Source organism: Coregonus lavaretus (genome assembly GCF_964263955.1).
Source record: "Coregonus lavaretus genome assembly, chromosome: 18".
NCBI classification, from domain to species: domain Eukaryota; kingdom Metazoa; phylum Chordata; class Actinopteri; order Salmoniformes; family Salmonidae; genus Coregonus; species Coregonus lavaretus.
This window is the reverse complement of record NC_140005.1, coordinates 420,416-444,891: the sequence shown is the minus strand read 5'-3', so window position 1 is coordinate 444,891 and position 24,476 is coordinate 420,416. Positions and strand designations below refer to the sequence as shown.

The window sequence follows — 24,476 nt, the reverse complement described above, 5'->3', positions numbered from 1 at the left end:
GGATGGGATGGGATGGGTTGGGATGGGATGGGATGGGATGGGATGGGATGGGATGGGTTGGGATGGGATGGGATGGGATGGGTTGGGATGGGATGGGATGGGATGGGATGGGATGTATAGATAATATGGACAGTATATGGATAGAATATGCAGTGTATCTGAAGAATAGTATATGTACAGCAGTAGTTATATAGGATGTCCCATCACTAGAATACAGTCTATACATATAAATGGGTAAAACAGGATGTAAACATCATTAAAGTGACCAGTGTTCCATTACTATGTACATAGGGCAGCAGTCTATAAGGTGCAGAGTACCGGGTGGTAGCTGGGTAGTAACAGTCTCTAAGGTGCAGAGTACCGGGTGGTAGCTGGCTAGTAACAGTCTCTAAGGTGCAGAGTACCGGGTGGTAGCTGGCTAGTAACAGTCTCTAAGGTGCAGAGTACCGGGTGGTAGCTGGCTAGTAACAGTCTCTAAGGTGCAGAGTACCGGGTGGTAGCTGGCTAGTAACAGTCTCTAAGGTGCAGAGTACCGGGTGGTAGCTGGCTAGTAACAGTCTCTAAGGTGCAGAGTACCGGGTGGTAGCTGGCTAGTAACAGTCTCTAAGGTGCAGAGTACCGGGTGGTAGCTGGCTAGTAACAGTCTCTAAGGTGCAGAGTACTGGGTGGAGGCCTGCTAGTAACAGTCTCTAAGGTGCAGAGTACCGGGTGGTAGCTGGGTAGTAACAGTCTCTAAGGTGCAGAGTACCGGGTGGTAGCTGGGTAGTAACAGTCTCTAAGGTGCAGAGTACCGGGTGGTAGCTGGCTAGTAACAGTCTCTAAGGTGCAGAGTACCGGGTGGTAGCTGGCTAGTAACAGTCTCTAAGGTGCAGAGTACTGGGTGGAGGCCTGCTAGTAACAGTCTCTAAGGTGCAGAGTACCGGGTGGTAGCTGGCTAGTAACAGTCTCTAAGGTGCAGAGTACCGGGTGGTAGCTGGCTAGTAACAGTGACTAAGGTGCAGTGCAGAGTACTGGGTGGTAGCTGGGTAGTAACAGTCACTAAGGTGCAGTGCAGAGTACCGGGTGGTAGCTGGGTAGTAACAGTCACTAAGGTTCAGGACAGAGTACTGGGTGGAGGCCTGCTAGTAACAGTCTCTAAGGTTCTGGACAGAGTACTGGGTGGTAGCTGGGTAGTAACAGTCTCTAAGGTGCAGAGTACTGGGTGGTAGCTGGGTAGTAACAGTCACTAAGGTTCTGGACAGAGTACCGGGTGGTAGCTGGGTAGTAACAGTCACTAAGGTTCAGGACAGAGTACTGGGTGGAGGCCTGCTAGTAACAGTCTCTAAGGTGCAGAGTACTGGGTGGTAGCTGGGTAGTAACAGTCACTAAGGTTCTGGACAGAGTACCGGGTGGTAGCTGGGTAGTAACAGTCACTAAGGTTCTGGACAGAGTACTGGGTGGTAGCTGGGTAGTAACAGTCTCTAAGGTGCAGAGTACTGGGTGGTAGCTGGGTAGTAACAGTCACTAAGGTTCTGGACAGAGTACCGGGTGGTAGCTGGGTAGTAACAGTCACTAAGGTTCAGGACAGGGTACTGGGTGGAGGTTCAGGGCAGGGTACTGGGTGGAGGTTCAGGGCAGGGTACTGGGTGGAGGTTCAGGGCAGGGTACTGGGTGGAGGTTCAGGGCAGGGTACTGGGTGGAGGTTCAGGGCAGGGTACTGGGTGGAGGTTCAGGGCAGGGTACTGGGTGGAGGCCGGCTAGTGATGTCTATTTAACAGTCTGATGGCCTTGAGATAGAAGCTGTTTTTCAGTCTCTCGGTCCCAGCTTTGATGCACCTGTACTGACCTCGCCTTCTGGATGGTAGTGGAGTGAACAGTCTGTGGCTCGGGTGGCTGAGGTCCTTGATGATCTTCTTGGCCTTCCTGTGACACTGGGTGCTGTAGATGTCCTGAAGGGCAGGCTGCGTGCCCCCGGTGATGTGTTGGGCCGCACCACCCTCTGGAGAGCCCTTCTGTTGCGTGCGGTGCAGTTGCCGTACCAGGCGGTGATTTAGCCCTACAGGATGCTCTCAATGGTGCATTTGTAAAAGTTTTATCTCCTTCTATCTTTAAAACACAGAAACACACAATTTTCACATATGTCGATGTTGGGGTGATACTGGAGATGATGAATATGAAGTTGACATTTTTTGAAATGTCTCTACCATAACCCTTACTTAACCTTATCCATTTAAAATGTAAACTTCAATGTGGTGGGGACGTCGGGGAGCGGCGTGTTTGAATGAACGAAGGAGGCGGAGTGGAGAAAAGATGGCGGAAACAGATGATGAAGTGGATTCTGAATCTAATGGCGAAGAAGAATCAAGGAGAATTTGAATATTGTCCAAAATAATAGAAAACTGAGCCAAGTAGAGTACAGTGATGTCACCTCCTATCTAGTAGGAGGACGGTTTGTAAATGAGGAGCAGAGTAGAGTACAGTGATGAGAATGTCACTTCCTATCTTGTAGGAGGACGGTTTGTAAATGAGGAGCAGTGATGAGAATGTCACTTCCTATCTAGTAGGAGGACGGTTTGTAAATGAGGAGCAGTGATGAGAATGACCAATCTTGAGGAATCCATTTGAGATCATCCAAACTGGTGGAGAGAGTGCTGGGTAGAGTGAAGGCTGTGGAATCCATTTGATATCCAAACTGGTGGAGAGAGTGCTGGGTAACTGGTGGAGAGAGTGCTGGGTAGAGTGAAGGCTGTGGAATCCATTTGATATCCAAACTGGTTGAGAGAGTGCTGGGTAGAGGGAAGGCTGTGAGGATCCATTTGATATCCAAACTGGTGGAGAGAGTGCTGGGTAACTGGTGGAGAGAGTGCTGGGTAGAGTGAAGGCTGTGGAATCCATTTGATATCCAAACTGGTTGAGAGAGTGCTGGGTAGAGGGAAGGCTGTGAGGATCCATTTGATATCCAAACTGGTGGAGAGAGTGCTGGGTAACTGGTGGAGAGAGTGCTGGGTAGAGGGAAGGCTGTGAGGATCACGAGAGGCGAGCTGGTTTAGATTTTTTGTGCTTCTGCGGATCAGAAGAAACATGTGTTGAATCTCACCCGATTTGATAGGTTTGAAGTGTCGTGTGTCTCTCTTAGGAACAGGGCAACCCTCAAGGGGGTTATATCTGGCGTCTCGTGGGAAGTCGATGTCGAAGAGATGAAAAATATTCCTGGAGTGATTGATGCACGGAATACCTAGAATAGTATAACAGTAATCCTTCTGCCCCCCCCCCCCTCCCACACCCCCCCCCCCCATTTAAAAAATATAAATAAAACATAAATAAAAAGGGAGTGGTTGTCCCACTGGCTATCCTAAGTTGAATGCACCAATTTGTAAGTCGCTCTGGATAAGAGAGTCTGCTAAATGACTTAAATGTTAAATGTAAATGCACGTCGGATGAATCGTGTGGTGAATGAAGAAAAAGTGAAGAGTCTATCAGTTCTTTTGTTTTTTGATATGGAGTCTCTCCCTACTCAAGTGCAGTTGGGGTATATTAACTACAGAGTCAGAGCATCTATCCCAAGACTAATGCAGTGTGATCACTGTAAAGCTTTTGGTCATGTTTCAAGTGTTTGCAGAAGGGAGAAGCCGAGATGTCCAAGTTGTGGAAAATATCATATTATGTGTTATAAAAGTGATGAAAATGTGACACGTTGCACTTGTGGTGGGAACCATGAAGCCACGTCTTCTGAATGCCCCACAAGGGTGAAAGAGAATGAGGTGGCCAAAGTCAGGGCTACCCAGAGCATTTCATATGCAGCAGCTGTTTAAAAGGGTTGAGGGTTTGAATGGTGCTCCTGAAGAGTCCATGGTGGTGGATAGGCCTTCACTGCAGGCTGCAGGGGTTGCCTTTCACCAGCAGGATCCTGATATTTTAAAGGTTAAGAAGGTGGACTTTGTGGCCTTTATAGCTATGGTGATTAATGACACTGCCAAGGTGGAGAGAAGGTCCAGGAAGATATAAATCATTGTGGATGCGGCTGAGCGGTTCCTGGGGCTGAAAGATTTCTCGGCGAAGGAGTTACATGGAATATTGTCACAAGCCGTCCCACCCCCTCAGGGCCTAGAGCCGGAGAAGGTAGATATGGAGAACTAAAAAAATATATTTTTTTATTTCACCTTTATTTAACCAGGTAAACCAGTTGAGAACAGGTTCTCATTTACAACTGCGACCTGGCCAAGATAAAGCAAAGCAGTGCAATAAAAACAACACAGAGTTACATATGGGGTAAAAAACATAAAGTCAAAAATACAACAGAAAATATATATACAGTGTGTGCAAATGTAGCAAGTTATGGAGGTAAGGCAATAAATAGGCTATAGTGCAGAATAATTACAATAGTATTAACACTGGAATGCTAGATGTGCAAGAGATTATGTGCAAATAGAGATACTGGGGTGCAAAAGAGCAAAATAAATAACAATATAGGGATGAGGTAGTTGGGTGGGCTAATTTCAGATGGGCTGTGTACAGGTGCAGTGATCGGTAAGGTGCTCTGACAACTGATGCTTAAAGTTATTGAGGGAGATAAGAGTCTCCAGCTTCAGAGATTTTTGCAATTCGTTCCAGTCATTGGCAGCAGAGAACTGGAAGGAATGGCGGCCAAAGGAGGTGTTGGCTTTGGGAATGACCAGTGAGATATACCTGCTGGAGCGCAGACTACGGGTGGATGCTGCTATGGTGACCAATGAGCTAAGATAAGGCGGGGATTTGCCTAGCAGTGATTTATAGATGGCCTGGAGCCAGTGGGTTTGACGACGAACATGTAGTGAGGACCAGCCAACAAGAGCGTACAGGTCACAGTGGTGGGTAGTGTATGGGGCTTTGGAGACAAAACGGATGGCACTGTGATAGACTACATCCAATTTGCTGAGTAGAGTGTTTGAGGCTATTTTGTAAATGACATCGCCGAAGTCAAGGATCGGTAGGATAGTCAGTTTTACGAGGGCATGTTTGGCAGCATGAGTGAAGGAGGCTTTGTTGCGAAATAGGAAGCCGATTCTAGATTTAACTTTGGATTGGAGATTCTTTATGTGAGTCTGGAAGTTGAGTTTACAGTCTAACCAGACACCTAGGTATTTGTAGTTGTCCACATACTCTAGGTCAGACCCGTCGAGAGTGGTGATTCTAGTCGGGTGGGCGGGTGCCAGCAGCGTTCGATTGAAAAGCATGCATTTAGTTTTACTAGTGTTTAAGAGCAGTTGGAGGCTACTGAAGGATTGTTGTATGGCATTGAAGCTCGTTTGGAGGTTTGTTAACACAGTGTCCAATGAAGGGCCAGATGTATACAAAATGGTGTCGTCTGCGTAGAGGTGGATCTGAGAGTCACCAGCAGCAAGAGCGACATCATTGATATACACGGAGAAAAGTGTCGGCCCAAGAATTGAACCCTGTGGCACCCCCATAGAGACTGCCATAGGTCCAGACAACAGGCCCTCCGATTTGACACACTGAACTCTATCTGAGAAGTAGTTGGTGAACCAGGCGAGGCAGTCATTTGAGAAACCAAGGCTATTTAGTCTGCCAATAAGAATGCGGTGGTTGACAGAGTCGAAAGCCTTGGCCAGGTCGATGAAGACGGCTGCACAGTACTGTCTATTATCAATCGCGGTTATAATATTGTTTATGACCTTGAGCGTGGCTGAAGTGCACCCGTGACCAGCTCGGAAACCGGATTGCATAGCGGAGAAGGTACGGTGGTATTCGAAATGGTCGGTGATCTGTTTGTTAACTTGGCTTTCAAATACTTTCGAAAGGCAGGGCAGGATGGATATAGGTCTGTAGCAGTTTGGATCTAGAGTGTCACCCCCTTTGAAGAGGGGGATGACCGCGGCAGCTTTCCAATCTCTGGGGATCTCAGACGTTATGAAAGAGAGGTTGAACAGACTAGTAATAGGGGTTGCGACAATTTCGGCGGCTAGTTTTAGAAAGAAAGGGTCCAGATTGTCTAGCCCAGCTGATTTGTAGGGGTCCAGATTTTGCAGCGCTTTCAAAACATCAGCTGTCTGAATTTGTGTGAAGGAGAAGCGGGGGGGGCATGGGCAAGTTGCAGCGGAGGGTGCAGAGCTGGTGGCCGGGGTAGTGGTAGCCAGGTGGAAAGCATGGCCAGCTGTAGCAAAATGCTTGTTGAAATTCTCGATTATTGTAGATTTATCGGTGGTGACAGTGTTTCCTAGCCTCAGTGCAGTGGGCAGCTGGGAGGAGGTGCTCTTATTCTCCATGGACTTTACAGTGTCCCAAAACTTTTTGGAGTTAGTGCTACAGGATGCAAATTTCTGTTTGAAAAAGTTAGCCTTTGCTTTCCTGACTGCTTGTGTATATTGGTTCCTAACTTCCCTGAAAAGTTGCATATCGCGGGGGCTATTTGATGCTAATGCTGTACGCCACAGGATGTTTTTGTGCTGGTCAAGGGCAGTTAAGTCTGAGGAGAACCAGGGGCTATATCGGTTCTTAGTTCTGTATTTTTTGAATGGGGCATGTTTATTTAAGATTGAGAGGAAATTACTTTTAAGGAACAACCAGGCATCCTCTACTGACGGAATGAGATCTATATCCATCCAGGATACCTGGGCCAGGTCAATTAGAAAGGCATGCTCGCTAAAGTGTTTTAGGGAGCGTTTGACAGTGATGAGGGGTGGTCGTTTGACCGCGGACCCGTTACGGACGCAGGCAATAAGGCAGTGATCGCTGAGATCCTGGTTGAAGACAGCTGAGGTGTATTTAGAGGGTATGTTAGTCAGGATGATATCTATGAGGGTACCCATGTTTACGGATGGGTACCCTAAAAGAAGGAAGAAGAGGGAGTTTTGTTTGTTTTGGCAATGTACTATTTTTATTTGGGTGGATTAAGTTAGTTTCCCTATTACGTATGGATTTTTATTTTTGATATTGTTTAGGTTTTAACCCGTCCAGTTGGTGGCGGCAATACACCTTTGTAGGTTGTAGTCCGCCATAAAACCCACAGAAGAAGAAGGTAGGGACGTCCCAAGGATCTCAGATAGCTGGGACGTCCCAAGGATCTCGGATAGCACAGACATTTTTGAAAGGGCAGGTTAAACTCGTCACTGCTCCCAACCAATCGGAAGTGAGTATTTTTCGCGCTGATTGGGAGAAGAGTTTCCCGCAAGCTTTGATTCAAGTTGAATGAAATCGGCGTTTTCAAGATGATTCAAACATACTATTTTCAAATTTGATAACTATTCGAGAAATTCAACAGGTAATTTAACAAATTACTATAATTATGTGAGGAAAAGGCGAGTGTGGTCATATTTTAATAAACTTGTATCTTCTAACATAGCGAGTTAGCTAGCAATGTAACGTTAGCTAGCTAACTAGCTGTAGCTGCGCATGTCAGGCAAGTTGGCACGTCGCTAGCCAGCTAACTGAATGGTGGCTAGATAGCTACTGTAGCTAACTAACGTTAACTCGGAAGCTAGTGTCATTGAGCGTCGGTTAATTTAAATCATTTGCGGATTCATTTCATTATGTGAAGTAGCTAACAGAACACTGTCATTCTGTATTTTTCATATGCCGTGGTTTAGTTGACGCTACTTTAGCTAGCTGCAACTAACCTTGGCCATTACCCTGAGATCCTAGCTAAGTTATACCAGTTAGCTAACTGTAGCTAACTAATTAGTTATTGTTGTCGCGTCAGTATCTCAAAATGGGAAATCTGTTACCAGATTCCTAAAGAGTGAGACTTTTCATTTTATTTGTATTATTCACTTTTATTTATTCATCATCTGTGATGTGGTTGGCAATGTTAAATTTTTTCTGTTGGTGAAATATGTTAACTCATGTTTCCGCGGCTTTTCCCGGTCGGCGATGTTGGCTGCGTTACTGTTATACATTGCATTTGGTTAGCGAGCTAGCTGGTCCTTGCCTGGACTAGCCATTCATTCAATGTTGGGACATTGCAGTATTAAGCAAGCCAACTACTGTAGAGCGATTAGCTAGTTGTTAAGTTTTCTGATTGCTACATTTGACATCATATACTGTACCAAAGTGTCCACTCGGCGCGCATCAGATGACCAACTACTAGCTGTAGTTGGTCAGCATGTTATCAAGATAGCTAACTGTACTACTAGCTCATTTACACTTCAGATTTGAATGTGGAGCGATCTTAGCGCGTTAACGACGCGGCTTTATCAGCTCTATCAGTCCAGTGTTTGATGTATCCGCCTGTGCGTTTTCACTGACTAGTTAGTTATTTGTTTGTTGCACTATTGTTTTGAGTTAGACTTTCTGCATCACCCGGGTTAGGGTTAGGCTAGTTCACCATGCATTGGGTTAGGGTTAGGGTTAGGCTAGTTCACCAGGGTTAGGGTTAGGGTTAGGCTAGTTCACCATGCATTGGGTTAGGGTTAGGGTTAGGCTAGTTCACCAGGGTTAGGGTTAGGGTTAGGGTAGTTCACCATGCATTGGGTTAGGGTTAGGGTTAGGGTAGTTCACCATGCATTGGGTTAGGGTTAGGGTTAGGCTAGTTCACCATGCATTGGGTTAGGGTTAGGGTTAGGCTAGTTCACCATGCATTGGGTTAGGGTTAGGGTTAGGCTAGTTCACCATGCATTGGGTTAGGGTTAGGGTTAGGCTAGTTCACCATGCATTGGGTTAGGGTTAGGGTTAGGCTAGTTCACCATGCATTGGGTTAGGGTTAGGGTTAGGCTAGTTCACCATGCATTGGGTAAGGGTTAGGCTAGTTCACCATGCATTGGGTTAGGGTTAGGGTTAGGGTAGTTCACCATGCATTGGGTTAGGGTTAGGGTTAGGCTAGTTCACCATGCATTGGGTTAGGGTTAGGCTAGTTCACCATGCATTGGGTTAGGGTTAGGGTTAGGCTAGTTCACCATGCATTGGGTTAGGGTTAGGGTTAGGCTAGTTCACCATGCATTGGGTTAGGGTTAGGGTTAGGCTAGTTCACCATGCATTGGGTTAGGGTTAGGGTTAGGCTAGTTCACCAGGGTTAGGGTTAGGGTTAGGCTAGTTCACCATGCATTGGGTTAGGGTTAGGGTTAGGCTAGTTCACCATGCATTGGGTAAGGGTTAGGGTTAGGGTAGTTCACCATGCATTGGGTTAGGGTTAGGGTTAGGGTTAGGCTAGTTCACCATGCATTGGGTTAGGGTTAGGCTAGTTCACCATGCATTGGGTAAGGGTTAGGGTTAGGCTAGTTCACCATGCATTGGGTTAGGGTTAGGGTTAGGGTTAGGCTAGTTCACCAGGGTTAGGGTTAGGGTTAGGCTAGTTCACCATGCATTGGGTTAGGGTTAGGCTAGTTCACCATGCATTGGGTTAGGGTTAGGCTAGTTCACCATGCATTGGGTTAGGGTTAGGCTAGTTCACCATGCATTGGGTTAGGGTTAGGGTTAGGCTAGTTCACCAGGGTTAGGGTTAGGGTTAGGCTAGTTCACCATGCATTGGGTTAGGGTTAGGGTTAGGCTAGTTCACCATGCATTGGGTTAGGGTTAGGGTTAGGCTAGTTCACCATGCATTGGGTTAGGGTTAGGCTAGTTCACCATGCATTGGGTTAGGGTTAGGCTAGTTCACCATGCATTGGGTTAGGGTTAGGGTTAGGCTAGTTCACCAGGGTTAGGGTTAGGCTAGTTCACCATGCATTGGGTTAGGGTTAGGGTTAGGGTAGTTCACCATGCATTGCTAAACCACTCAGAACAGGTCCAGATCACCATGCATTGGGTTAGGGTTAGGGTTAGGCTAGTTCACCATGCATTGCTAAACCACTCAGAACAGGTCCAGATCACCATGCATTGGGTTAGGGTTAGGGTTAGGCTAGTTCACCATGCATTGCTAAACCACTCAGAACAGGTCCAGATCACCCTAGTTCACCATGCATTGCTAAACCACTCAGAACAGGTGCAGCACACCCTAGCTCAACATGCATTGCTAAACCACTCAGAACAGGTGCAGCTCACCATGCATTGCTAAACCACTCAGAACAGGTGCAGTTGTGAATGTTGTTTTTCACCTGTAGATCAAGCTTGTTGCAAATTGTTTTGGCATGCTCAGTATTGTCATTCTTGACTCTTAGAAAAAGTCCTGACTATTCCATTAGTCTGACAATACACACTTTTTAAAATATGAATTGCTGCCTTAAAATATGTAATGTGAAATTTAGAATGCCTCATGTATTTCCATTTTATTAAGAGTTAGTGTAAATATGATTTTGATTGTCTAGTTACTAGAATAACATCATGATGTGTAATGTAGTAATCAGACTGATGCGTATTGAATCAGACTTTAAAGTGGAAGTGTGTTTGGAAGGTCCTTGGGCTTTGGACCATAAAGAGTCATTAATGATTTCTCTCCTTCCCTCTCTGTGCTGTAGCTGGGTGAGGCTGGAGTTGGATGGGATGGACAGTAAGGGACGGTCTGGGATGGACAGTACTAGTAAGGGGAGGTCTCTGCCCTCGATGCCAGAGGCCCTGAACCCAGTCAGCATGAAGCAGCCGTCTGAGCCCCTGGGGGGGAGGAAGGGTCGGGGTGGGGGGGACCTGGGGGCAGACCCGGCCCTGCTGATGGACAAGGCAGCTGCCCAGCTGGCCGTGACGCTCCAGGACAGTGTTCTAAACAAGATGGCCTCCCATGTTCATAGCCATGAGAGGCTGAAGGACCTGACGTCCCGCATGCTGAACGGAGACCAGGACAAGCTGACCAAGCTGTGCCCCCCCGAGCCCCCCATCCTGAAGGGTGCTGAGGCCCCCTCCTCCCACCCCAGCCCCCAGAGGAAGGCCACCTCCCCTGAAATTAAACTGAAGATCACCAAGATGGTGGCCAAGGGGAAGCCGGCGCGCTTCGAGACATTCTGTGGAGAGGGGCCCAACCTGCCTACTGAGGGCCTCCTGGCTCCAGCCAGCAGGAAGAGAAGACTCATCAAACCCAAACCTGCCTCTAACCCTGTTCCTGTTCCTGTTCCTGTGGAGGTGGTGTCAACTGCCAGTCTGCCAGAGGAGGGCACTGCTGCACCACAACAGGTGGGGGTGGGTTCTATAGTTCAATACACAGAAGGCCAAATCATTGAGATAAAACAACTGTTGTATCTCTATGGGCTGGACCCTGACTAAATGAAAGGTTGATCATAGAGAATGTCACTTGTACCTGTCAGTCTTTGTGATTCAATAGAACTCTTATCATTCACTCCTTGTGAGTCCTTGTTTCTGAGAGTCCTCCTGATCCTCAGTGTTGATATTGAGGTTTCTGACAGCATGCTGTTCCTCTCAGATCCAGCAGGCCCGTCCTCAGGAGGAGCTCCCGGTCCATGCAGTGTTCTCTGTGGGTGATGTGGTGTGGACCAAGGTGTCAGGATACCCCTGGTGGCCCTGCATGGTCTCTACCGACCCAGAACTCAACACACACCTCAAACACAAAGGTAAGAACACATAACAGAACAGACTACCTGCCCAGTCCTTAGACACACACGGTTTGGTTAGATTGAAAAGAGAAGTTAGAAACCATGTTTTAGATGGCAATAGTAACCAGTGGAATCTTTTTGCATGGAAGTTGTAACATTCATCAGCTAATGTTTTTAATGTTACTTTATTTCAGCAATTAACAGCCATACGTCTGGCATCCTGTACCACGTTCAGTATTTTGGGAACACCCCGGAGAGGGGCTACATCTTTGAGAAGAACATGGTGTCATTCAGGGGGGAGGAGCAATATGTTGAGCTCTGCCATGGCAACAAACAACCATCCTCCCGGGTCGTCCACAGAAAGGTACAGTCACCTTAAACCCCCACCCAATCACTCAAGTTTTCTTCAGGACATTTACCTTTTCTAGTAATGTCATCACTGTCCTCTGAGCTCTACTGTCAATCTGAGCTCTACTGTCAATCTGAGCTCTACTGTCAATCTGAGCTCTACTGTCAATCTGAGCTCTACTGTCAATCTGAGCTCTACTGTCAATCTGAGCTCTACTGTCAATCTGAGCTCTAATGTCCTCTACTAGTAGTTCTGAGTTCTGCTCTCCTCTGTCCCCAGAGTACCACTTCTTCCGTGCCCAGGAAGCTCCATGCCCAGTGGGTGGTAGGCATCACTCAGGCCAAGGAAGCTGCCAGCCTGGCCCTGGATGAACGCCTGGCCAAGTACACCTTTACCTACGATACTGACGGACCACACCTCAACCCCCGCCTGCTGGCTGAGCCTGGCCCAAACCCCAACCCTGCTGGCCCCAACCCTGCTGAGGCTGGCCCAGACCCCAACCCTGCTGAGGCTGGCCCAGACCCCAACCCTGCTGAGGCTGGCCCAGACCCCAACCCTGCTGAGGCTGGCCCAGACCCCAACCCTGCTGAGGCTGGCCCAGACCCCAACCCTGCTGAGGCTGGCCCAGACCCCAACCCTGCTGAGGCTGGCCCAGACCCCAACCCTGCTGAGGCTGGCCCAGACCCCAACCCTGCTGAGGCTGGCCCAGACCCCAACCCTGCTGGCCCCAACCCTGCTGAGGCTGGCCCAGACCCCAACCCTGCTGAGGCTGGCCCAGACCCCAACCCTGCTGGCCCCAACCCTGCTGAGGCTGGCCCAGACCCCAACCCTGCTGAGGCTGGCCCAGACCCCAACCCTGCTGAGGCTGGCCCAGACCCCAACCCTGCTGAGGCTGGCCCAGACCCCAACCCTGCTGAGGCTGGCCCAGACCCCAACCCTGCACTAGAGCAGACACAGGCCCAAGCACCGGACCATGAGCAGGAACCATCCAGGCTGACCCTCCTGCCTCCCAGCCCAGCCAGACCCCCAGTCCAGCCCACCCCCACAGACCGCAGCACTTCACTGGGGAAGAAGAAGAGCAGCAGCCCCAGAACTACAGACGGAACCGAGAAAGGAGGGAAACGGAAGCAGACCACTTCAACGACTAAGAAGACTAACGTCCTGGTCTCCCATAAAGGACAAACACAGGTCTGGATAAACTAGAATAATGTTCATGGTCTATATACTATGTTATTTACAGGTGAAATGTATTGAGTTTCAAGAGTGAAAACAGTCACTTTCTGGTGTCCTTATTTTGAGGAAGTTGTTGTTTGTAGGATCTCGTCTCCCCCAGCTCAGAGACTGAACTACTTGAACCTCACAAGCAGAAACAGAAGAAGTCCAAACTGAAACCTCAACTACCTGCCAAGACGGGGAGGAAGAGGTGCAAAGGGGTTGCCTTGACTACCAACATCCATGCACCTATAGGTAAGTTAGGGTCATATCAACATATCGTCAGTTAATCAATGTGTCGTCAGTTATAGGTAGGGTATTATTTAGCTTTGTAAAATGTGTCACTTGTCAGCTAACATGTCTGTTTTCCTCATAGCTAAGAATGGTTCCAAAACCAAGACCTGTCCCATTAAAGAAGAGCTAAAGGCAGAACCTAAAGGTGAAAAGCTGCTGTTGATACCAACTCAGCCATTAGTTCCACAGAGCATCTACTGATCAGGTGAATGTCTGTCTGTTGGAGTTTCATCACTATCTGTTCTCTAACTTGTTTCCAGGGAAGAAGAGTCCTCAGAAGCAGCTGCCTAAACAAGCTCCAGAGGAGACCGACGAGGACCAGCAACCCAAGAAGAAACGCAAAGTTGGTGACAAACAGAAGGTGAGTTATTAATCTGTTATGTTGTGTGTCAGGTACGATACGGTGGTGTATCCAGTATGATACGGTGGTGTATCCAGTATGATACGGTGGTGTATCCAGTACGATACGGTGGTGTATCCAGTATGATACGGTGGTGTATCCAGTACGATACGGTGGTGTATCCAGTATGATACGGTGGTGTATCCAGTATGATACGGTGGTGTATCCAGTATGATACGGTGGTGTATCCAGTATGATACGGTGGTGTATCAAGTACGATACGGTGGTGTATCCAGTACGATACGGTGGTGTATCCAGTACGATACGGTGGTGTATCCAGTACGATACGGTGGTGTATCCAGTACGATACGGTGGTGTATCCAGTACGATACGGTGGTGTATCCAGTACGATACGGTGGTGTATCCAGTACGATACGGTGGTGTATCCAGTACGATACGGTGGTGTATCCAGTACGATACGGTGGTGTATCCAGTACGATACGGTGGTGTATCCAGTACGATACGGTGGTGTATCCAGTACGATACGGTGGTGTATCCAGTACGATCCGGTGGTGTATCCAGTATGATCCGGTGGTGTATCCAGTATGATCCGGTGGTGTATCCAGTACGATCCGGTGGTGTATCCAGTACGATCCGGTGGTGTATCCAGTACGATCCGGTGGTGTATCCAGTACGATCCGGTGGTGTATCCAGTACGATCCGGTGGTGTATCCAGTACGATCCGGTGGTGTATCCAGTATGATACGGTGGTGTATCCAGTACGATACGGTGGTGTATCCAGTATGATACGGTGGTGTATCCAGTACGATACGGTGGTGTATCCAGTACGATACGGTGGTGTATCCAGTACGATACGGTGGTGTATCCAGTACGATACGGTGGTGTATCCAGTACGATACGGTGGTGTATCCAGTACGATCCGGTGGTGTATCCAGTACGATCCGGTGGTGTATCCAGTACGATACGGTGGTGTATCCAGTACGATACGGTGGTGTATCCAGTACGATACGGTGGTGTATCCAGTACGATACGGTGGTGTATCCAGTACGATACGGTGGTGTATCCAGTACGATACGGTGGTGTATCCAGTATGATCCGGTGGTGTATCCAGTATGATCCGGTGGTGTATCCAGTATGATCCGGTGGTGTATCCAGTATGATCCGGTGGTGTATCCAGTATGATCCGGTGGTGTATCCAGTATGATCCGGTGGTGTATCCAGTATGATCCGGTGGTGTATCCAGTATGATACGGTGGTGTATCCAGTACGATACGGTGGTGTATCCAGTATGATACGGTGGTGTATCCAGTACGATCCGGTGGTGTATCCAGTACGATCCGGTGGTGTATCCAGTATGATCCGGTGGTGTATCCAGTATGATACGGTGGTGTATCCAGTATGATACGGTGGTGTATCCAGTATGATACGGTGGTGTATCCAGTATGATACGGTGGTGTATCCAGTACGATCCGGTGGTGTATCCAGTATGATACGGTGGTGTATCCAGTATGATACGGTGGTGTATCCAGTATGATACGGTGGTGTATCCAGTACGATACGGTGGTGTATCCAGTACGATCCGGTGGTGTATCCAGTATGATCCGGTGGTGTATCCAGTATGATCCGGTGGTGTATCCAGTACGATACGGTGGTGTATCCAGTATGATACGGTGGTGTATCCAGTACGATACGGTGGTGTATCCAGTACGATACGGTGGTGTATCCAGTACGATACGGTGGTGTATCCAGTATGATACGGTGGTGTATCCAGTATGATACGGTGGTGTATCCAGTATGATCCGGTGGTGTATCCAGTATGATACGGTGGTGTATCCAGTATGATCCGGTGGTGTATCCAGTACGATACGGTGGTGTATCCAGTATGATCCGGTGGTGTATCCAGTATGATCCGGTGGTGTATCCAGTACGATACGGTGGTGTATCCAGTATGATACGGTGGTGTATCCAGTATGATACGGTGGTGTATCCAGTACGATCCGGTGGTGTATCCAGTACGATCCGGTGGTGTATCCAGTACGATCCGGTGGTGTATCCAGTATGATCCGGTGGTGTATCCAGTATGATACGGTGGTGTATCCAGTATGATACGGTGGTGTATCCAGTATGATCCGGTGGTGTATCCAGTATGATACGGTGGTGTATCCAGTACGATACGGTGGTGTATCCAGTATGATACGGTGGTGTATCCAGTATGATCCGGTGGTGTATCCAGTACGATACGGTGGTGTATCCAGTACGATACGGTGGTGTATCCAGTACGATACGGTGGTGTATCCAGTACGATACGGTGGTGTATCCAGTACGATACGGTGGTGTATCCAGTATGATACGGTGGTGTATCCAGTACGATCCGGTGGTGTATCCAGTACGATCCGGTGGTGTATCCAGTACGATACGGTGGTGTATCCAGTATGATACGGTGGTGTATCCAGTACGATACGGTGGTGTATCCAGTATGATACGGTGGTGTATCCAGTATGATCAGTGATTTCCATTGGCACCGGCTGTCGGCTACTTTTCCCTCTTCATATTAACTTTGCAAACATTTTTTTAAATGTTTGCAAATGTATTAAAAATAAACAAACCTCATTTACATAAGTATTCAGACCCTTTGCTATGAGACTCAAAATTGAGCTCAGGTGCATCCTGTTTCCATTGATCATCCTTGAGATGTTTTTAGAACGTGATTGGAGTCCACCTGTGGTAAATTCAATTGATTGGATATTATTTGGAAAGGCAGACACCTGTCTATATAAGGTCCCACAGTTCATAGTGCATGTCAGAGTAAAAACCAAGCCATGAGGCCGAAGGACTTGTCCGTAGAGCTCCGAGACAGGATTCTGTCGAGGCACAGATCTGGGGAAGGGTACCAAAAAATGTCAGCAGCATTGAAGGTCCCCAAGAACACAGTGGCCTCCATCATTCTTAAATGGAGGAAGTTTGGAACCACCACCAATCTTATTAAAGCTGGCTGCCCGGGCAAACTGAGCAATCGGGGGAGAAGGGCCTTGGTCTAGGAGGTGACTAAGAACCCGATGATCACTCTGACAGAGCTCTAGAGGTCCTCTAGAGTTTTTCAGCGGCAGATGAATTGAGGGAAAGATGAACGGAGCAAAGTACAGAGAGATCCTTGATGAAAACCTGCTCCAGAGCGCTCAGGACCTCAGACTGGGGCGAAGGTTCACCTTCCAACAGGACAACGACCCTAAGCACACAGCCAAGACAACACAGGAGTGGCTTCGGGACAAGTCTCTGAATGTCCTTGAGTGGCCCAGCCAGAGCCCGGACTTGAACCAGATCAAACATCTCTGGAGAGACCTGAAAATAGCTGTGCAGTGACGCTCCCCATCCAACCTGACAGAGCTTGAGAGGATCTGCAGAGAAGAATGGGAGAAACTCCCCAAATACAGGTGTGCCAAGCTTGTAGCGTCATACCCAAGAAGACTCTAGGCTGTAATCGCTGCCAAAGGTGCTTCAACAAAGTACTGAGTAAAGGGTCTAAATACTATGGATATTTCAGTTTTTTATTTAATACATTTGCAAACATTTCTAAAATCCATATTTTTGCTTTGCCATTATGGGGTATTGTATGTAGATCGATGGAATAAAATTTAAAAAAAATCAATTTTAGAAATGGGCTGTAACAGAATGTGGAAAAAGTCAAGGGGTCTGAATACTTTCCAAATACACATACAAATACAGTACCAGTCAAAAGTTTGGACACACCTACTCATTCAAGGGTTTTCCTTTATTTTTTCTATTTTCTACATTGTAGAATAATAGTGAAGACATCAAAACTATGAAATAACACACATAGAATCATGTAGTAACCAAAAAAGTGTTAAACAAATCAAAATATATTTTAGATTCTTCAAAGTAGCCACCCTTTGCCTTGATGACAGCTTTGCACACTATATATTTTTCTTCTCACTCAAATTACATTTACATAATTATTCAGACCCTTTACACATTACTTTGTTGAAGAACCTTTGGCAGCGATTACATCCTCAAGTCTTCTTGGGTATGAAGCTACAGGCTTTGTACACCTGTATTTGGGGAGTTTCTCCCATTATTCTCTGCAGATCCTCTCAAGCTCTGTCAGGTTGGATGGGGAGCGTCGCTGCACAGCTATTTTCAGGTCTCTCCAGAGATGTTCGGTCACTCTACCATAAAGGCCTGATTGGTGGAGAGCTGCAGAGATGGTTGTCCTTCTGGAAGGTTCTCCCATCTCCACAGAGGAACTCTGGCGCTCTGTCAGAGTGACCATTGGGTTCTTGGTCACCTCCCTGACTAAGGCCCTTCTCCCCCGATTGCTCAGTTTGGCCGGGCGGCCAGCTCTAGGAAGAGTCTTGGTGGTTCCAAACTTCTTCCATTTAAGAATGATGGAGGTCACTTCTTGGGGACCTTCAATGCTGCAGAAATGTTTTGGTACCCTTCCCCAAAAATGTTCACCTGCCCCTTTAAGGGCGGGAGGTTACCGTGGTAACGCGACTGGAGTCATGTGCTTGTGAGATTGAGTCTGACTTCTCTTCCCTAGCAGTTGAAATTCAAACATTGAAATACAACCTAGGTTTTTTTGTTCACAATGTAAATAGCCAAAAAAACACAAGGACAAAGTCTCACGTCAGTGTTTAGTTTCAAGTAAATTAGACCAACTTTTATGGCTGTGCGCAGCGCTTATTAAAATGTATCTTTCACTCAGCTCTTCATGTGCACACGGCCCCCAGCCAGGCAGTGTTGCAGTGCGAGGTGGGACAGGCTATAGGATTCCTAGTTCTTTTACTTTGTGCGATTTAATTTACCACCTATGAAACAAAACGGCAGAATTACTTTGAAACGGCTACTGCAGCATTTATTTTGCTATAAATGTGATCATACTTATGGCTGTGACGGTCATTACATTTTGTCAGCCGGTTATTGTCATGCAGAAGTCTGCCGGTCTCACGGTAATTAACCGTTAATTAACACTAACACGTTTAGCACCTCCCGGCCTCCAAGCCTCTGATGCGAGCCTTTGGAACTTCTACATTTAAAAAAACTCATGGTTTATTTTGATGGTGTATATTCAATTAATGTACACCATCAGGCCATTAGGACCTGATGGTTAGAGGGACAATAGAGCCCTGAGTACCAGGCCATTAGGACCTGATGGTTAGAGGGACAATAGAGCCCTGAGTACCAGGCCATTAGGACCTGATGGTTAGAGGGTCAATAGAGCCCTGAGTACCAGGTCATTAGGACCTGATGGTTAGAGGGACAATAGAGCCCAGAGTACCAGGCCATTAGGACCTGATGGTTAGAGGGACAATAGAGCCCTGAGTACCAGGTCATTAGGACCTGATGGTTAGAGGGACAATAGAGCCCAGAGTACCAGGCCATTAGGACCTGATGGTTAGAGGGACAATAGAGCACTGAGTACCAGGCCATTAGGACCTGATGGTTAGAGGGACAATAGAGCCCTGAGTACCAGGTCATTAGGACCTGATGGTTAGAGGGACAATAGAGCCCTGAGTACCAGGCCATTAGGACCTGATGGTTAGAGGGACAATAGAGCCCTGAGTACCAGGCCATTAGGACCTGATGGTTAGAGGGACAATAGAGCCCTGAGTACCAGGTCATTAGGACCTGATGGTTAGAGGGACAATAGAGCCCTGAGTACCAGGCCATTAGGACCTGATGGTTAGAGGGACAATAGAGCCCTGAGTACCAGGCCATTAGGACCTGATGGTTAGAGGGACAATATAGCCCTGAGTACCAGGCCATTAGGACCTGATGGTTAGAGGGACAATAGAGCCCTGAGTACCAGGCCATTAGGACCAGATGGTAGTTAGCGTGTTGGGTTCTACCAAAGCATGTCAAATCAAATTTTATTGGCCACATGCGCCGAATACAACAGGTGCAGACATTACAGTGAAATGCTTACATACAGCCCTTAACCAACAGTGCATTTATTTTTAACAAAAAAGTAAAAATAAAACAACAACAACAAAAGTGTTGAGAAAAAAAGAGCAGAAGTCAAATAAAATAACAGTAGGGAGGCTATATATACAGGGGGGTACCGGTACAGAGTCAATGTGCGGGGGCACCGGCTAGTTGAGGTAGTTGAAGTAATATGTACATGTGGGTAGAGTTAAAGTGACTATGCATAAATAATTAACAGAGTAGCAGCAGCGTAAAAGGATGGGGTGGGGGGGCAGTGCAAATAGTCTGGGTAGCCATGATTAGCTGTTCAGGAGTCTTATGGCTTGGGGGTAGAAGCTGTTGAGAAGTCTTTTGGACCCAGACTTGGCACTCCGGTACCGCTTGCCGTGCGGTAGCAGAGAGAACAGTCTATGACTAGGGTGGCTGGAGTCTTTGACAATTTTTAGGGCCTTCCTCTGACACCACCTGGTATAGAGGTCCTGGATGGCAGGAAGCTTGGCCCCAGTGATGTACTGGGCCGTACGCACTACCCTCTGTAGTGCCTTGCGGTTGGAGGCCAAGCAGTTGCCATACCAGGCGGTGATGCAACCAGTCAGGATGCTCTTGATGGTGCAGCTGTAGAACTTTTTGAGGATCTGAGGACCCATGCTAAATCTTTTCAGTCTCCTGAGGGGGAATAGGCTTTGTCGTACCCTCTTCACGACTGTCTTGGTGTGTTTGGACCATGATAGTTAGTTGGTGATGTGGACACAAAGGTACTTGAAGCTCTTAACCTGTTCCACAATCATCTCCTTTGTCTTGGTCACGTTGAGGGAGAGGTTGTTGTCCTGGCACCACACTGCCAGGTCTCTGACCTCCTCCCTATAGGCTGTCTCATCGTTGTCGGTGATCAGGCCTACCACTGTTGTGTTGTAGGCAAACTTAATGATGGTGTTGGAGTCGTGCCTGGCCATGCAGTCATGGGTGAACAGGGAGTACAGGAGGGGACTGAGCACGCACCCCTGAGGGGCCCCCGTGTTGAGGGTCAGCGGGGCAGATGTGCTGTTACCTACCCTTACCACCTGGGGGTGGCCCAGGTGCTCTCATGCATGCTTCAGTGTTGCTTCCCTTGAAGCGAGCATAGAAGTGATTTAGCTCGTTTGGGAGGCTTGTGTCACTGGGCAGCCCTTTTTTTATTTTTTCAATTGAACTTTTAATTTATTTTTCAAGAGGATGTGGGCTATGTTTCTGTTTTAGTAAAATACGTCATTTGAAGAACAAACATCATTGTGACAATTCATATCTCGCAGTAAAACTTGAAATAATACTTTAATCTCGAGGAGACGTGTTAAATGTTCTCTTAGAAAATAGTCTATCACATAGGCCTAGACGATATGCAAAACAACTAACAATGCACTGAATTCAGAAATGTTCTGTGATTTTTATTTATTTATTGTAAAGTCAATTATTTCTACTCAATACCACACATTTTTCCAATCTGGTATTTTGGTATTTTATTAGGATCCCCATTAGCTGTTGTGAAAGCAGCAGCTACTCTTCCTGGGTTCCAGACAAAACATGAAACATGACATAATACAGAACATTAATAGACAAGAACAGCTCAAGGACAGAACTACATCAATTTTCAAAAAGGCACACGTAGCCTACATATCAATACATACACACAAACTATCTAGGTCAAATAGGGGAGAGGCGTTGTTCCTGGCTCTCTATAATACTGTACGCTTCCTTGAATGTGTCAGAGACGTGTGTAAATTGACTATGCAAACAATTGAGAATTTTCTTATAAAAAGAAGCGATGCAGTCAGTCTCTCCTCAACTCTTAGCCAAGAGAGACTGGCAGAGAGACTGGCAGAGAGACTGGCAGAGAGACTGGCAGAGAGACTGGCAGAGAGACTGGCAGAGAGACTGGCAGAGAGACTGGCAGAGAGACTGGCAGAGAGACTGGCAGAGAGACTGGCAGAGAGACTGGCAGGGAGACTGGCAGGGAGACTGGCAGAGAGACTGGCAGAGAGACTGGCATGCATAGTATTTATATCAGCCCTCTGATTATAATGAAGAGCAAGACGTGTCGCTCTGTTCTGGGCCAGCTGCAGCTTAACTAGGTCTTTCCTTGCAGCACTCGACCACACGACTGGACAATAATCAAGATAATACAAAAATAAACTTGATCATTTTGCTGTGTATTTTGGATCGAATTAAGGCATTAGAATGTACCAGAGGCTACCAAAACCTAGCTGGCCCCTGTATTCTATTTGGATGGCTACTCTATGTACTGCCAGTATGTTGCCTTTTTAGATGTCCATGATGATAATGATGAGTCTGATTTTCCTCTCCTAACTCTAACCCCAGGCTGTAGCAGCAGACTCCTCCGCCCCCACGAAGAAGAGAAACAGAAAGAAAACGGAGACACAAGTCAAAGGATCCACTAGTTCTAAATCACCAGAGAAAGAACCAGAGAAGACCAAGCCAATCAGGAAGAGGAGGCAGGACTCAGGCAGCCAATCAGCAGCCTCCCAGACCAGCAAGAGGAAGCGAGCAGCAGCCAGTCCTGAGCCAGAGTGCTCTGGCAGTGAGGAGCGTCCAGAGTCCCCCAGTGACAGCATAGACCAGACCAACGGGACCAAGAAGACCAACGGTGGAGGCCCCAAGAAGGAATCTGTCTGTCAGGTGAGAACAGCTCATCTCCCAGGGTTAGGTTGGGGGGAGTTTCAATCTTATCAGTTTCACTGTGTTGTGTTATAGGTGTGTGGTTCACTGTGTTGTGTTATAGGGGTGTGGTTCACTGTGTTATAGGGGTGTGGTTCACTGTGTTATAGGGGTGTGGTTCACTGTGTTGTGTTATAGGGGTGTGGTTCACTGTGTTGTGTTATAGGGGTGTGGTTCACTGTGTTGTGTTATAGGGGTGTGGTTCACTGTTGTGTTATAGGGGTGTGGTTCACTGTGTTGTGTTATAGGGGTGTGGTTCACTGTGTTATAGGGGTGTGGTTCACTGTTATAGGGGTGTGGTTCACTGTGTTATAGGGGTGTGGTTCACTGTGTTGTGTAATAGGGGTGTGGTTCACTGTGTTGCTGACTGTGTGTTATAGGTGTGTGGTTCACTGTGTTGTGTTATAGGTGTGTGGTTCACTGTGTTGTGTTATAGGGGTGTGGTTCACTGTGTTGTGTTATAGGGGTGTGGTTCACTGTGTTGTGTTATAGGGGTGTGGTTCACTGTGTTGTGTAATAGGTGTGTGGTTCACTGTGTTGCTGACTGTGTTGTGTTATAGGGGTGTGGTTCACTGTGTTGTGTTATAGGGGTGTGGTTCACTGTGTTGTGTTATAGGGGTGTGGTTCACTGTGTTATAGGGGTGTGGTTCACTGTGTTATAGGGGTGTGGTTCACTGTGTTGTGTTATAGGGGTGTGGTTCACTGTGTTGTGTTATAGGGGTGTGGTTCACTGTGTTGTGTTATAGGGGTGTGGTTCACTGTGTTATAGGGGTGTGGTTCACTGTGTTGTGTTATAGGGGTGTGGTTCACTGTGTTGTGTTATAGGGGTGTGGTTCACTGTGTTGTGTTATAGGGGTGTGGTTCACTGTGTTATAGGGGTGTGGTTCACTGTGTTGTGTTATAGGGGTGTGGTTCACTGTGTTATAGGGGTGTGGTTCACTGTGTTATAGGGGTGTGGTTCACTGTGTTATAGGGGTGTGGTTCACTGTGTTGTGTTATAGGGGTGTGGTTCAGTGTTGTGTAATAGGGGTGTGGTTCACTGTGTTGCTGACTGTGTTGTGTTATAGGGGTGTGGTTCACTGTGTTGTGTTATAGGGGTGTGGTTCACTGTGTTATAGGGGTGTGGTTCACTGTGTTATAGGGGTGTGGTTCACTGTGTTGTGTTATAGGGGTGTGGTTCACTGTGTTGTGTTATAGGGGTGTGGTTCACTGTGTTGTGTTATAGGGGTGTGGTTCACTGTGTTGTGTTATAGGGGTGTGGTTCACTGTGTTGTGTTATAGGGGTGTGGTTCACTGTGTTATAGGGGTGTGGTTCACTGTGTTATAGGGGTGTGGTTCACTGTGTTATAGGGGTGTGGTTCACTGTGTTATAGGGGTGTGGTTCACTGTGTTGTGTTATAGGGGTGTGGTTCACTGTGTTGTGTAATAGGGGTGTGGTTCACTGTGTTGTGTAATAGGGGTGTGGTTCACTGTGTTGTGTTATAGGGGTGTGGTTCACTGTGTTATAGGGGTGTGGTTCACTGTGTTATAGGGGTGTGGTTCACTGTGTTGTGTTATAGGGGTGTGGTTCACTGTGTTGTGTTATAGGGGTGTGGTTCACTGTGTTGCTGACTGTGTTGTGTTATAGGGGTGTGGTTCACTGTGTTGTGTTATAGGGGTGTGGTTCACTGTGTTGTGTTATAGGGGTGTGGTTCACTGTGTTGTGTTATAGGGGTGTGGTTCACTGTGTTGTGTTATAGGGGTGTGGTTCACTGTGTTGTGTTATAGGGGTGTGGTTCACTGGGTTGTGTAATAGGGGTGTCGTTCACTGTGTTGTGTAATAGGGGTGTGGTTCACTGTGTTGTGTTATAGGGGTGTGGTTCACTGTGTTATAGGGGTGTGGTTCACTGTGTTGTGTTATAGGGGTGTGGTTCACTGTGTTGCGTTATAGGGGTGTGGTTCACTGTGTTGTGTTATAGGGGTGTGGTTCACTGTGTTGCTGACTGTGTTGTGTTATAGGGGTGTGGTTCACTGTGTTGTGTTATAGGGGTGTGGTTCACTGTTGTGTTATAGGGGTGTGGTTCACTGTTGTGTTATAGGGGTGTGGTTCACTGTGTTGCGTTATAGGGGTGTGGTTCACTGTGTTGCTGACTGTGTTGTGTTATAGGGGTGTGGTTCACTGTGTTGTGTTATAGGGGTGTGGTTCACTGTGTTGTGTTATAGGGGTGTGGTTCACTGTGTTGCT

The 24,476-nt window shown here is 47.4% G+C and overlaps 1 protein-coding gene across 1 annotated transcript in view; it reads left to right on the top strand.

Moving 5' to 3' along the window:
* The first annotated feature begins 7,118 nt into the window (after positions 1-7,118).
* nsd2 (nuclear receptor binding SET domain protein 2) overlaps positions 7,119-24,476 on the top strand; it is a 53,208-nt gene continuing 35,850 nt past the window's right edge. Inside the window, exons 1-9 of the mRNA XM_084182475.1 lie at positions 7,119-7,237; positions 10,362-11,007; positions 11,255-11,402; positions 11,579-11,748; positions 12,013-12,921; positions 13,050-13,200; positions 13,322-13,384; positions 13,500-13,600; positions 21,896-22,213. Of these exons, the coding sequence (XP_084038601.1) occupies positions 10,387-11,007; positions 11,255-11,402; positions 11,579-11,748; positions 12,013-12,921; positions 13,050-13,200; positions 13,322-13,384; positions 13,500-13,600; positions 21,896-22,213 (2,481 nt within the window). The 5' untranslated portion in view covers positions 7,119-7,237; positions 10,362-10,386. The remainder of the gene's footprint in view (positions 7,238-10,361; positions 11,008-11,254; positions 11,403-11,578; positions 11,749-12,012; positions 12,922-13,049; positions 13,201-13,321; positions 13,385-13,499; positions 13,601-21,895; positions 22,214-24,476) is intronic.